General features: G+C 43.1%; 1 protein-coding gene across 1 annotated transcript in view; it reads right to left on the reverse strand.

Annotated features, from left to right (window-relative positions):
• The window catches only part of FLT1 (fms-related tyrosine kinase 1), a 175,156-nt gene that overhangs the window by 53,487 nt on the left and 107,918 nt on the right, over positions 1-13,751 (reverse strand). The window contains exon 13 of the mRNA XM_005877272.1: positions 10,460-10,591. Within this exon, the coding sequence (XP_005877334.1) occupies positions 10,460-10,591 (132 nt within the window). The remainder of the gene's footprint in view (positions 1-10,459; positions 10,592-13,751) is intronic.

Below are 13,751 nucleotides of genomic sequence, written 5' to 3' on the forward strand. Positions count from 1 at the left end.
GGGTGGCAATAATATCCCCGCTTCATAGATAGACATCTTTTTGGCTCTTTGTTTCAATCCAACAAAGATGTATTGAATCCTACTACAGGCGAGGTTCCAGGCTGGAGGAGATAGGAAGATGAATGAGGGAAAGTTGCACTCACTCACAAACCGAAGCAATAGACGTAAGGCAAATACAAAGAAATTAGATTTTAAAAGTATCTGCGGTTGAAGGAATCTAATACTTTTTTGAAGAAGTGACATTTGAAATGGAGTTGACTTAAAGAGATGAAGACAGGAGAGGGCATTACAGGGCAGAGGGAACAGTATGAGTTAAGACCCAGGACTGAGAAATGATAGGGGGCTGATGGTAGTACAGTGGGGCCTTGACTTATGAGTGTCCCGACTAATGAGTTTTTTGAGATACCAGCTGTCTCTCAGCCGATTTTTTGCATGGAGTTGACAGAGTAATTTGAGTTAACGAGCTCCTTAACGAGCTCGGTCTCGGAACGAATTAAACTCGTAAGTCAAGGCCCCACTGTATAATGCAAGATCTAGGACAGGACCAGACCACAGAGAATCCGAGCATCTGTGTGAAGGTTCTCTGCCTTGAATAATAGCAAAAACACAAGCTAGAAACCCGAGCCTCCTCCTTTTTTATCTATCCAGCCACCAAGTACAAGTACCTCCTGTAGGCCAGAGTCCCCGCAGTGCGTCTCTTAGCTTAGAGGGAAACTGACATTTTTCTCTCTCTCCAGTCCGTCACAAGGTCCTGCCCATCCTACGTCTGTTATTGTCATGATTGGCTAGTTAACGTTAATAAAGGAAGAGAGCAAAGGGAGAGCCAGACATTGTTGAGCATATTCACCCAGGAAGCATCAGCCTGTTTGTTTCACAAGCAAGTTACAGCTTCACAGCCCAAGGAACTGCAGCATTGTTCCTCCAAGGAGAGTAACACCCCTCCTTCTGCCCTTCAGTACTGGATTGTTGGGGGTAAAGGGGGAGACAGGCACATGTGCAGGAGAAGTCAGGGTGGCACAGGGGAGGTGCTTGCCTGGCAGTCTAGCTTGGGAACAATGGATTGGCTAAGGGGTGGACCCCATGAGGAGTGTGTGAAATCTTGGGTTGTTAATTGGCCAGTTTGAAGAAGCTCCAGGTTAAAATCCCCAGAGTCCCCTCCCTCTTTCTCTGTGACCTGCACTTGCCGGTGGGCTTACCTGTTCTCTCTCCGCAGCCACATGGCCTTAAGCAGCTGCATGGCCCATTGCCATGTGGGCCCCACATGCAATGGACTAAGCTAGCCAGATGCTGAACGGGACTGGACTTTATTTTTTTATTATTTTAAAAAAAATATATTTTATTGATTTTTTACAGAGAGGAAGGGAGAGGGACAGAGAGTTAGAAACATTGATGAGAGAGAAACATCGATCAGCTGCCTCCCGCACACTCCCTACTGGGGATGTGCCCGCAACCAAGGTACATGCCCTTGACCAGAATCGAACCTGGGACCTTTCAGTCCACCGGCCAACGCTCTATCCATTGAGCCAAACCAGTCAGGGCGGGACTGGACTTTAATATGGAGCAGGAACTCTGGGCAGTGGCCATAATTCTAGCCCGGCTGAAGACAAGATTGGACTTCTGCCATGGCGAGATGGACAGAGATGGGACCTTGAGGGGAACCTCCTGAATTTTATATTATCAATAAAGCTTTCCATGAAACCCCATCCACTCGTGGGGCCCTCAGGAAATTCTTTTCTCTCAGCACCCCAAGAACTCCACTTCCTGATAACACTTTCATGGCTCATGGAATTATCACCTTCTGTCCTTCCTCACAATGATTGCCCAAATCAAGGCCTGGACACCTGCATTAGCTCTCCAACCAACCTTGACTCCCTCCAGTCTCTCCTCCACTCTGTAGCCAGAGTGAACTTCCCAAATCACAAATTTAATCCTATTGCGCCTCTGCCTAGATTCCATCTTTGCCACCTGCACATCCCCCTGTCACTGTCAGGATAAAAAACACCCTTAGATCCTACCCCAAACTTTCCTATCTCTTCAGCTTCATCACCTGTTATCCTGACACTTGCTCCCATCACAGAAAAATACTTGTAGTTTCTTTCTTTTTTTTTTTTTAAATATATTTTATTGATTTTTTACAGAGAAGAAGGAAGAGGGACAGAGAGTTAGAAACATCAATGAGAGAGATCGATCAGCTGCCTCCTGCACGCCCCCCACTGGGGATGTGCCCGCAACCAAGGTACATGCCCCTGACCGGAATCGAACCTGGGACCCCTGAGTCCGCAGGCCGATGCTCTATCCACTGAGCCAAACCGGTTCGGCTACTTGTAGTTTCTTAAATATGCCAGGCCTTCGGCATCGTTATGCTTTGGCCTTTGCTGATTCTCAACCAGAATGTAAGCTTCCCAGAGGCTGAGGCACATCTTATTTCTCTTCATATCCCCACTCATCAAATTGGGTGAATGAGTGGATATATTATGTTTTGCTTTGTCTCCAAAGAATTTCATGAAGCTTTCAAAGCATTCATGGTCAAATTCCTGTTCATGTGTGTTAATCCAACAAACATAGGAACACCACCTATATCCCAGGTTCTGTTCTGGGTGCTAGTGTATAGTGGTAAGTGGAAGGTCGTGGTCTGGAGCTACCTCTCACATAGTATGTCACACATACTAGACATCCAGCAATTATTGGTTGAGTGAATGAATGAATTTGTCTTCATTTGCTGCTTTGTCAGCTTGTGGTTAAGTTTCCCTGAACCTCATGAAAGTGAGAATAACCTCCTTGAAGAAGTTTCAAAGCACGATCACCTTTTTTTCAATATGCATCTTCTCCATGGGAATATTTTAAGCTCAAATTAATATAAGTTTGGATTTCAGCCCACACAGTGAGAGGTCTGATGTTGCCTTGCTGTTTACACACACACACACACACACACACACACTGCACACACACGCACGCACACACTCTTTTGCTTATGCTGCAAATGAGTTTTGTGGAATATGATTGGGACCAGCTGAGGGTACAGTGGCCTTTGGCTGTTGGAGACACTGATAGCATCTTGAGAGGAGTTATGGCTGCAGATGCCTCCTGCATGGAGTGCCCTGCTCGAGGCCCCCTCCCATTGTGGGAACGTTCCCACTGCATTCCAAGGGGCAGGAAGTTGCCCCCAAAGTAATTCCACAGTCCTTACTCAGGCAAAGTTCCCCATCTGTTTGTGTGCACTTACACATTTAAAGAATCAACACAGGAAAAACATCTCCAAGATGAACATTTATTAGAAAAGAAGGACCTATTTAGTCTATTCCTGCTCACTGAATAATAAAATAAGAATTTTAAAAGATGTAATGTAGTATCTGTGCTCTATCTCTATCTCATTCGATAGCTCAATCTCTGTCTTTATTGGAAAGCAGCCATTAGGATGACCTTAGGCTGGGTAGACTGACTTAAGTCAGCAGCATCTCTTCCTACACAACTCTTAGATGTTTTCTCAGAGGTCAAACATCCACACACTAGCCTGACTAGACCCGGCTTCAACTTGCTGGTGACAGCTGATGAGTTCAGTGCATGAAACACTCCAGCTGCACATGGCAGGGAAAAGAAGGCCAGTGGAAACGTGGGTGGGATTCGACAATGGCTAGGAGTTAGTACAGGGTCTTAGGGACATCACTCCCATGTGATGTGTGGTTCCAAATTAGTGTAATTTTTCTAAGGTTTATAAGAATATTAAAATTGGCCTTCATATAATCTGTGAAGCTTTTTAAGAATCTGTACAACAATTTGGAACCCCTCTGAAGGACAGTGATGCATGGAAGTACTGTATTAGGATTAAATTTGAAGTACATTTTCAAGAGTAATTTCAGGTAAATATAGTTAAAATTCCTTTTATGCGTCATCCATTCTGTAACACACTTTTAGTGCAGCAATTAAATCTTTAGGTCAAAGAGGAATTTTGTGGTTTGGAACACCATTTGGGTGACTAGAAAAACTACTTACAGAAGGTTTTGTCACCATGGGATTTGGTTGATCATATTAACAAATAATGATATTAACTAATATTTTAAAAGTTTCTATTATATGCCAGATACTGTTTGAAGTGTGCTAATTCTTATACCAACCTATTAAAGTTGGGTTACCATTTTGTAGCTAATGAACTAAAGCTCTAGGAAGGTAAGTAATTTGCCCAGGGTTCTATGGCTCATGAGAAGTGATGCACCTTGCTCTAGAGTGGGCCCTCTTCCCCACTGGGCTCTGCTGCCTTGGAGCTGAGAGGCAATTGTGCAGAATGGTTAAACATGGACCCAGTTTTCAGCTCTGTCGCTTCCTAGCTTCGTAACTCTGGACAGAGTCCTAAATCCCTGAGCCTCAGATTCTCACTTGTAAATAGAAATAAAAACTTCATTAGATTATTGCAAAAGTTAAGGAGGTTAATGCACATTATGTGCTTTTAAAAAAGTTCACTGCATGTTCAATAAGCATAAGATATTAGAAATGAATTAATTCCATCACCATTTTTTGAATTCTTGATCAAGGCCAGCTTTATGTCATTGTAGATTTGCAGTCCAAAGGCAGCCATACCCTATTTCTACCCCCCCACCCAAAAAAAACTCCCTCACCCCCACCCCTGGCCCTCCTGTGTGAAATTACTGGGAAGCCAGTTCAGCTCTCTGGTTTGAGCACTATTCTCTCCTTGGGAAACGCTTTTGAGTTGCCAACACTCATGAGAGGAGTAACCTCAATCACCAGCATCATCATGTGAATTAGTTTATCACATCCTTCCTAGTGCCAGGAGAGCCATGGGAGCGAATTTGGGGGCAGGGTTCAGGAAGAGAGGAGCTGAAATGGAGGACAGTCAGGGATCAGAGGAGAAAGGAACTGAGAGCTGGCTAAGGGTGACAGGAACGAGTGGCTAGATATCCAAGACAACTATTTTGTCTTTTCCTATCCTTTACCACTGGAATTTTATTAAACATAGTATATACTTCCTGCTGTGTGAGGCCTTCCCTGAAATGTGTTAATGTACAATTATTGTGGCATAAAATTTGCAAATCACACCTTTCATGTCATTTCAAGTGGTGAGACTGCAGAACCCTGAGGCAGTCCTTCCTTCTGTGCTTGCCATGATTTTTGTATCATCAGTCATCTTCAAAAAAATGTTTAAAATGGTAGTTATTCTTCAAGTTGTTTTCTTCTGTGTATTATAAATACTATTTCAATAGCAAGGCCTGACTCTGTTAAAATAATGTATTCCTATATATTGTGATTTTTACTTCCAATAATAATTATAAAATATAGTTTATCTGAGGTCCTTGGATAAAATGTGCCACACTTTCATTGTAACAGTCCCATTGAGTTCCATGGGCTATTGAATGCTGTGAATTTCAGAAATTATTTTAGTTAGTGACAGTTTTGTTGTTATTGTTTAAATATGAGGCTGTTCCCTTTGAGAGCTCCACGTGTGCTCGTGTGCAGTCCAAACCAAACAAGACCCATCATTATTTAAAGAAGCTGCATTACCTCCATAGTCCACTCAGCCTTTTCAGATACAAAAACAACACATTGTTTTATCTATGAGTATAAGAATCCTTTTTTAAAGGAAATAAAAAGAGCAGACAGTTTCCTTCCTGGCTAATTCACGAACCTCTTTAAATCTGTTAAACATAACCACAGACACAACTTATGCTCCTGGTTTCATTTCCTAAACTCCACCTGACAAGATAGGTCAGTGGGAAGGGTCTATTTGCATATATCAGGAAGTCAGTCTCAAGCCAGGGAAGTTTCAGAGCCACCAGAGTGAGAAGAATAACGCCTTAGACTCTAGGGCAGGAATCTAATTTCAGTGATAAAACTACTCAGCAGGTGCTGCATTCAACTGTTCTGAACAGCCTCCAAGGATCAAATTTTTATTCCGTGAGCCCAAAGCACTTTCATTCAAGATTGCATCTAACTTATAAAATCCACCCAATGTCAACTTTCGAGAAATTTTCCTACTCAAAATGTCAGGTATCCTTAAATGGGGCTGAGACCTGCCTCCTTGAAACTTTACCATCTCCCTTTCTTGGTTCTATTTTTCAGTATCAAAGAAGGAGTCAAATGTCTCCTCAGTCTGAAAGCTCCTTAAGTATTTGAAGAAAACAATAATGTCAGCCCACGTTGTCTCCTTTTTAGACTAAACATCCTCATTTCTTTGCACTGCTTTACCATTACTCTATTAGGACTATGGTTCCACTTATTTATGCTTAGAGATGGGTACAATGTTTCAGGTGTGGTTTGATGATTACAGATCAGGTAATCTATTTCCTCAGCTAACCACAAGTTTTAAACAGAGAATTTGGAAATAGCCATCCCTTTTAAAGTAGAAAAAAATTACAAAAGAGAGCAAGGGAGAAGGCAGAAAAACTATGAAAAGCAGACACAAGAACTCAAATAGCATGGCAATTGGGGACAATAACCAGTAAAAAAGAAGGATGCATATTCTAGTATATAGTTGTAGCCATGTTGCAAACTATACAATTTCTCTAAGTGATATTAAATATTAATGCCACATGAGGGAAAAGAGGTCATGAATCAAAAATACAGATTCCTCATAAAATTCAATGGACTAGACAATAGGAAATACCTAGAATTATTTAGACTTCATTATTGCCAAAGAAGAAAAGGATGTAGAAGGTCCAAAGGTGCTCATAACTTGCTGTCTCCTTCCTGCTCATTCACCTGCTCACCCAGCATCTGACAAGGTCTCCTTTAGAGATCAGGTCACCATATCCTCTCCTGCCTCTGTGAGCTTCGGTGCCCTGACTAGCAGCATTGTGTAGTCTGTTTTATACAAATTATGTTTCTACTTTACCCTTAGGAGGCACTCAAAATGTTTATTGACCTGGTTCTTAATTGTTTCATGTGCACCTTACTCTCCTTTCAACTAGGTCTTCAAAGCCCACTGAGGTTAGTTGATTGTGGCTTACACTTCCATATCCTGCATAATCCTGGGAAAATAATTAAGTCATTGAGTTAACAGCACATTGAATTTGGCTTTTCTCTAGTGCTCTAAACAATATACTGGTGCATTTCTTTTATCAGATATTCAGTGGTGGTTTTCTAAATATATGAATCCAACAAACATTTATCCAGTGCTCTGGGATAGAAGAGTGAGTGATAGGCAATGATAGCATTGCATTAAAGGTACATGTCAAGAGCCATGGGAGCACAGAAGGGCAAATGATGGTGTGATCAGTAATCAGGTGAAGAGAAAGTGAATTATAAAGGACTAGAGGCCCAGTACACGAAATTCGGGGGGGGAGGGGGGAGGCGTCCCTCACCCTGGCCTGCACCCTCTCACAGTCCGGGAGCTGGCAGTCAGACATCCTTAGTGCTGTTGGCTCAGGGCTTCTGGCTGAGCGCACTGACCACCAGGGGGCAGTTCCTGCGTTGAGCGTCTGCACCCTGGTGGTCAGTGCATATCATAGCAACCAGTCGTGCCACTGTTCAGTTGATTTGCATATTAGCCTTTTATTATATAGGATGAGTGGATTGTCCAGGGGGAGAATAGATGGGAAGGAAGCCTCTTCATACAAAAGGGAAAGAACGTGCTGAGGCAGAAGACTAGGAGGAGCACAGTGTGTTCGCTGGATCACAAGTAATGCAGTCCAGCCAGAGTGTGGGACTTGTGGGAAGGAGAAGGGATGGGGATGGAGAAGGAGTCCACAGAGGACCTGTGTGCCTGCATGAGGGGAATAGGCGATCGGGAACCACTGCAAGATTTGAAGCAGGGAAGTAACATGTCATATGATTTGTTATTTAAAAAAGATCACTCTAGATTTGGGAGCGTATTAGAGGAGGTTGAGAGGAGAGGATAGGCCCGTGGTCGGCAAACTGTGGCTTGCGAGCCACATGCGGCTCTTTGGCCCCTTGAGTGTGGCTCTTCCTAAGCCTTAGGAGTACCCTAATTAAGTTAATAACAATGTACCTTCCTATATAGTTTAAGTTTAAAAAATGTGGCTCTCAAAAGAAATTTCAATCGTTGTACTGTTGATATTTGGCTCTGTTGACTAACGAGTTTGCCGACCACTGGGATAGGCTATTTGGGAGGCTAAGAGATTATGTCAAGAGATGATAGGGATCAGAACATCTACGATGGCAGCTGATGTGGGCAATTCAAGTGAAAATTATCTCCCCTTTCTGCAAGAGCAAATAGGCTGATAAAAACGTTCAGAACTTATTGGTGATAACAGTATTCCTGTCTGACTTTCAGGAAAGCATAACATTAGTGGGAAAGGAATCAGTGTAGGAAAGCTAAAAGCAGGTAGAGAGAAAACCAAATAATAGGATAACTGAGTCTAAAAGCTCAATTTTATGCTAAGGCCTTGCATACAAGTTCCAAAGGCACTTCAGGAATGAGAAGAATGGAGGAAGGATGGAAACCTACAGTTTCCAAAGACATATGCTCAAGTCTCAACCTCACTACCTATTCATTGTGCGACTTTGAGCAAGTAATTTAACTCTTTGAGACTCCATCTTCCTACCTGTATACTGAAGATAATACTTACTTCTTTTGACTCCTATGAAGTTAAAGGATATGTATATCAAGTGTGTAGCCCATAATGGGATACATATATCAAGTGCTTGCACATAAAGGCACTAAATAAATATGAGTCTCCTGCATGGGTACGGGATATAAAGACATGTCAGACACAGCTTATGATTCAGTAGGGAAGAAAAACATATCAACGACTAAATAATAATAAAATGCAGAATAAAATGAGCCTGACTAAAGACTCAGGAACCATGGTGTGGGAGACAGAGAAGAGAATGAGAAGAGAACATCTGACTCAGCTCTTCATCCTGGAGGACATCACAGGGTAGAGAGCATCTAAACTGGCCTGGAGGATAAGGAGGATTTGGAGGAAATTGGGAGCGGTTCAGACAGTTTGGGATTATTTGGGAGCAGTTCAGAATGAAGACCTCCAGGCTTCATTCGCAGCCATTGCTAACCCACATTCACACAGAAGTGGGGACAGACACCTGGCGAGGGAAGGCAGCTATGTGGAGGGTTGGAGTGAGTCATCGCGAATCCGCCATTCCCTGGCTACAGGATTTAGGTTAGTCATTTCATTCCTCCCTGGGTTTTGTAAGAACTGCTCTGTGTATCTTGCAGGGTTGTTGCGAGGATATGGGGGAAAATACCTTCTGGACGGAGGATTAGGAGCCTTCCTTGCTCTCTGCTGCTACCCCTCTCTCAGATGGAGGTCCCTCCCTGGCCTGATGTGGCTACTCCCTGAGAGTCATATCTGGAGTCCTTGTTAAGTGATAAATTAATGGTCCTTTGAAGAAGGAGTTGATAAAGAGAGATTCACACTTAATAAATTGTTTTCTTCCTATGTAAGCAGAAAAGTTGAAATAATACTTTAAAACAAGGATTATTTGGGAGACAAAAAGGGCCATTACCAAAAGTATGTGGGAATGCTACCCTTGACTTTTTCTGAAACCATAAGTTTGTGGTAGCATACTTTCAGATTTTTCAGGAGAATCTCTAGAATCATTTCCTTGTAAAAGAAGGTGGTTGATATTCTTTTTAAAAGGAGTCTGAATTCTCAGAGTTACAATCTTTAAGCTTTGGAAGTTTTCAGGGCAGAACTGGTGTATGTTGCCTTCATCCTAGTTTCTACCCCCAAAATACATACCTATTCTGAAGTCTACTGGGGATCATTTGGAAATAGGCTGCTGAACAAATGCCATCTTTTCATGTAAAACTTTAATGTGCCATAGGTAATTACATTAAGAGGTGCCAATTTAATAATTTGTGATGCTGTAACTGTTATGTTTCGGGTGATTGTTGGCATCAGAGAATTGAAATTGAGGTCTAAACTATTTTCTAAATGGAAGCCACATGGCCACAATCCAGCGTAGGATTAGGCCTCTTTGGATTTTGCTACTCAATAAGCTATCTGAAGCCTATGTGGTCTGTTTATTATGCGTTGCTTTTTTTCTGATAGTTTGCAGCCTCCTTCATGTTAAAAGCCAGCTTATGAAAAGTTTGCAAGATATGTCTAACTCGTGGGAGTTGGAAATGGAAAAAAACGAACCATTTCCAGTGCCTGGCCCTCCCCTCCCCCCATCTACACCCACTGTCTTCCTTCTTGGATTTCTTTCTCACAGGTGTGGCCACTCCTGTCATTCTCTGTGGGTCATGTCATCATGCTGGCAGCAGCGGGCTTTCTTCTGGGAACTACTCCCCCCACGGAGACTGTGTTCAAATGGCTCTCAAGGGTGGCCAGCCAGTGTCCTCCTCACCTCAGCCTTGCCGAGTGTAACTAGACAGGCTTTCCCCAGAGGGACAGGGGAAGGGGGCAGGAGGTCAGGGAAAGGCACAGACAGGAGGGGCAACAGGAGACTGGGAGGTGAAAAGTTAAACAAACAGGGAAATAGATGTCTGAACAGTTTCTGGTTGCTTTCTGGAGCAGCTGTTTACCTTGAACGGTGAGGTATGCTGAACTTTCCACAGACCCCTTCTGGTTGGTGGCTTTGCAGAGATAGACGCCTTCATCCTCTTCTGTAACTCTTTCAATAAACAGCGTGCTGCTTCCTGGTCCTAAAATAATTCCTGAGAAGTGAGAGATGTTTAGATTAGTGGGCCTGGACGACAAACAAAAACAGCTCCTTTTGTGACACAACCCCCTTCCTATCATTATGCATTCAGACAAGGAAATCCGAGCTTGGGCTAACCTGGGGCAGGACTGCTTATTTGCTTTTTCTGGCCCAGGCTTTTTAATAGCACCTTCACCACCCAGCAGTGCTCTGACCCCCAGCTTTGGGGATGCACCAAGGCCATTCACTGTGAAAGAAATGAGGTGCGGCTGCCATACCAAACTTCGAAGCGCAAATAGCAAGAAGGTAGCATTTCTAATAATAATAACTACCATTTACTCATTGCCTGCTACATGCTGGGCATTACGGGAGACACTTTCTATCTTGAGTTTAGAACCATCTGTAAGGTATTAATGGTCTCCATTTTACCAGGAATCTTCAGACCACAGCTTCGAGACCCAGTAGCTTCCACACCAAGTGCTGTCACCAAGTTCTTATTGAGTGCTTACTCTGCTATTAGTCTGTGTTAGAGACACGGAGTGGGGGTGGGGGAGCAGGCTGAGACACAGTTTCTGCTGAGGAAAGAAAATTAACTCATAACTCTCTTTCTCTGATGCACACCTACACCAGCAAACAAAAAAATGTAAGAATAAAAATGAATAAATGTGGCACAACATACACAATGAAATGCAAAGTCTGTGGTAGGGAGGGAGATGAGTGAGGATAGGAATGCTCAGGGAAGGTGGCATGAAGAAATGGAGGCCGCGGGCCTTGAGATTTGAAGGGTTAGCAGAGGTGACGGGAGAAAGTAAGGCTTGACACTGAAAGAAACATGCATTGAGTGATAAAGTGGGCCTGACCAGACTGTAGGATATATTTTATTAGTTTAAATAGTTTGTATTCCCCCTGATTAAAATGTATTCAATATAGAAAAGTTGAGAACCAGTGAAAAGCATAAAGAAGACGTAAAAAAAAGGAAAACAACCAAACCTGCAATCTTATCCCTCAGATATTTTTCCTCTAGTCTTTTAAGTGGACTTTTTTTTTTTTACACAGTTGGTTCATTCACATAATAAATATTTTTGAGCTCCATTATTAGACACTATTCTAGATGCTAGTAAGACAATAAGCAAGGCAAATAAATCGTTGCCTACAAAGGGCTTAAATGATAGTTTTAGAGAATTAAAAATAAAGAATGTAATAGCAAGTAGCTAAAAAGTCTGAGAAGGAAATAAACCCGGTTAAGGGGATCATGGGTTAAGGACGGTGAGGAAGCTATTGTAGACAGGGCGTTTTAGGAAGGCTCTCTGAGGAAGTGACGTTTGAGCAGATACTTGAAAGATGGGAAAGAGTGAGCCATTTAGAGATCTGGAAAAGGGCATTTCAGGCATAGGGAGTTGCAAACATAAAGACCCTGGGGTAAGAATGAGCTTACAGAAAGGTGAAAAGACCACTGTGAATAGAGAAGAACAAGCACCCGGGGAGATGAGAGGTAGGAGAGCACACAGCCATGGTAAAGATTTAGGATTTTATTCTAAGCACAGAAGAAAGCCACTGGAGGGCTGCAAGACTGCACAGGGCCAGGGTGGAAGCTGGGAGAGCAGTTAGCAAGCTTTTGAAGTTGTCTATGAAAGATATGTGGCTTTATCCTAGAGAGACTATGTTGGAAGTTGTAAGAATTGGTGGTTTGGGAAATATTTGTGAAGGCAGAACCAATCAGCTTGCATAGGGATTAGCATGTGGCAGGTGAAAAGGAGTAATACATTAATGATTTGAATACCTGGGAGAATAGTGGTACCTTTCTTGTGGGGGAGCAGGTTCATGGGAGGAAAACCAAGAGTTCTGTTTTGCACACGGTTTGATGTGCCTATTACATACCCCAAAGGAGGTTTCATTGGAGCTCAGGCAGAAGATGGGGATTAGAGACAGCTGTATGGAACCAACACACAGAAGGCATGTAAAGCCACAGGGATAGAAATAAACCTCATCGGTTGTGAGTCCAGATAGAGAAGAGAGCATCTCGTAAGACTGAGCAAAGGGACCTTCCAGGAAAAGGAAGCAGCAACAGAGAGGGAGTAGCCCCTGAGGTGGCAAGAAAACGGGAGGGCGGGAGTCTCAGAACCCAGTGAGGGCGGGAGTGTCAGAATCCAAGGAGGGTGGGAGTCTCAGAACGCAAGGAGAGCATTCACAAAGGACAGAGCGGTCAGTTCTGTGCAATTCTGCTGAGAGACTAAGGTGAACAGTGATAACTGACCACTGGGTTTGACAACCAGCCATTTCTGTGAAGTGTGGGAGCAATAGCATGATTACTGCCCCTTAAAGAATGGGAGATGACGAAGTAGAGATTACTTTCAAGGAGGTAGCTGGAGAATGACATGAGGCCAAAGAATGAATTCTTTTTCAAAATGTGAAATTTTATAGTATGCTTTTGTGTTAATAGGAAAAATCTGAGTGAGGGAGAGAGGGAGAGAGGGAGAGAGAGATGATGCGGGAACAGAAGAAATAATGCTAGGAGTAAAATTTCTGATGTGGGAGGGAATGGAATTCTGTGCCCAAATTGTTCTTGGTTAAGAATAGGAATAGTTAATTCATTTTAACAGGAAGGATTGCAGAGTATAAAGGACAGGTAAATTGGATAATCTGATGATATATATTCTGAATAAATAAGTGGTACTCGTGTTTAAATTCAGGAAGAGGAGGGAATTTTGGAGTTTTGAAGAGAGAGAAAAAGGCGTGAAATAGGGTGCTGGGAGAGAGAAAAAAAATTTAGTGGTGAAATGTAAGACTTCTCCAAATTATCAAATTCTGACTCCCCACTCCCCAATATAACATAAGTGTTCCCCCATGCTCATGGCTGCCGTCACACCCATGGTCAGGTTAGTGTTCTGCCCTGAGGCAGCTAAAAGCCTGGTGCCGCCACCCTCCACCTGCCTGGGTTAGTGGAACATGCAAATCTCAGTCAGAGGGTGGAGGCAGGGGTGAAAGCCACCAAGGCCAGGGGCTCGGGGGAGCAGGAGAGGTGACACCGGGCATGAACTACACTAATAAAAGAGAAACATGGTAATTAGCGTACGACCGCTACCCTTTTCATTGGCTAATCAGTGAGTATATGCAAATTAACTGTCAGCCAAGATGGCGGCTAATTTGCATATGTCGGCTCCAAGCCACAGACTGAG

The sequence above is a fragment of the Myotis brandtii genome, unplaced genomic scaffold, assembly GCF_000412655.1.
Source record: "Myotis brandtii unplaced genomic scaffold, ASM41265v1 scaffold513, whole genome shotgun sequence".
NCBI lineage: Eukaryota > Metazoa > Chordata > Mammalia > Chiroptera > Vespertilionidae > Myotis > Myotis brandtii.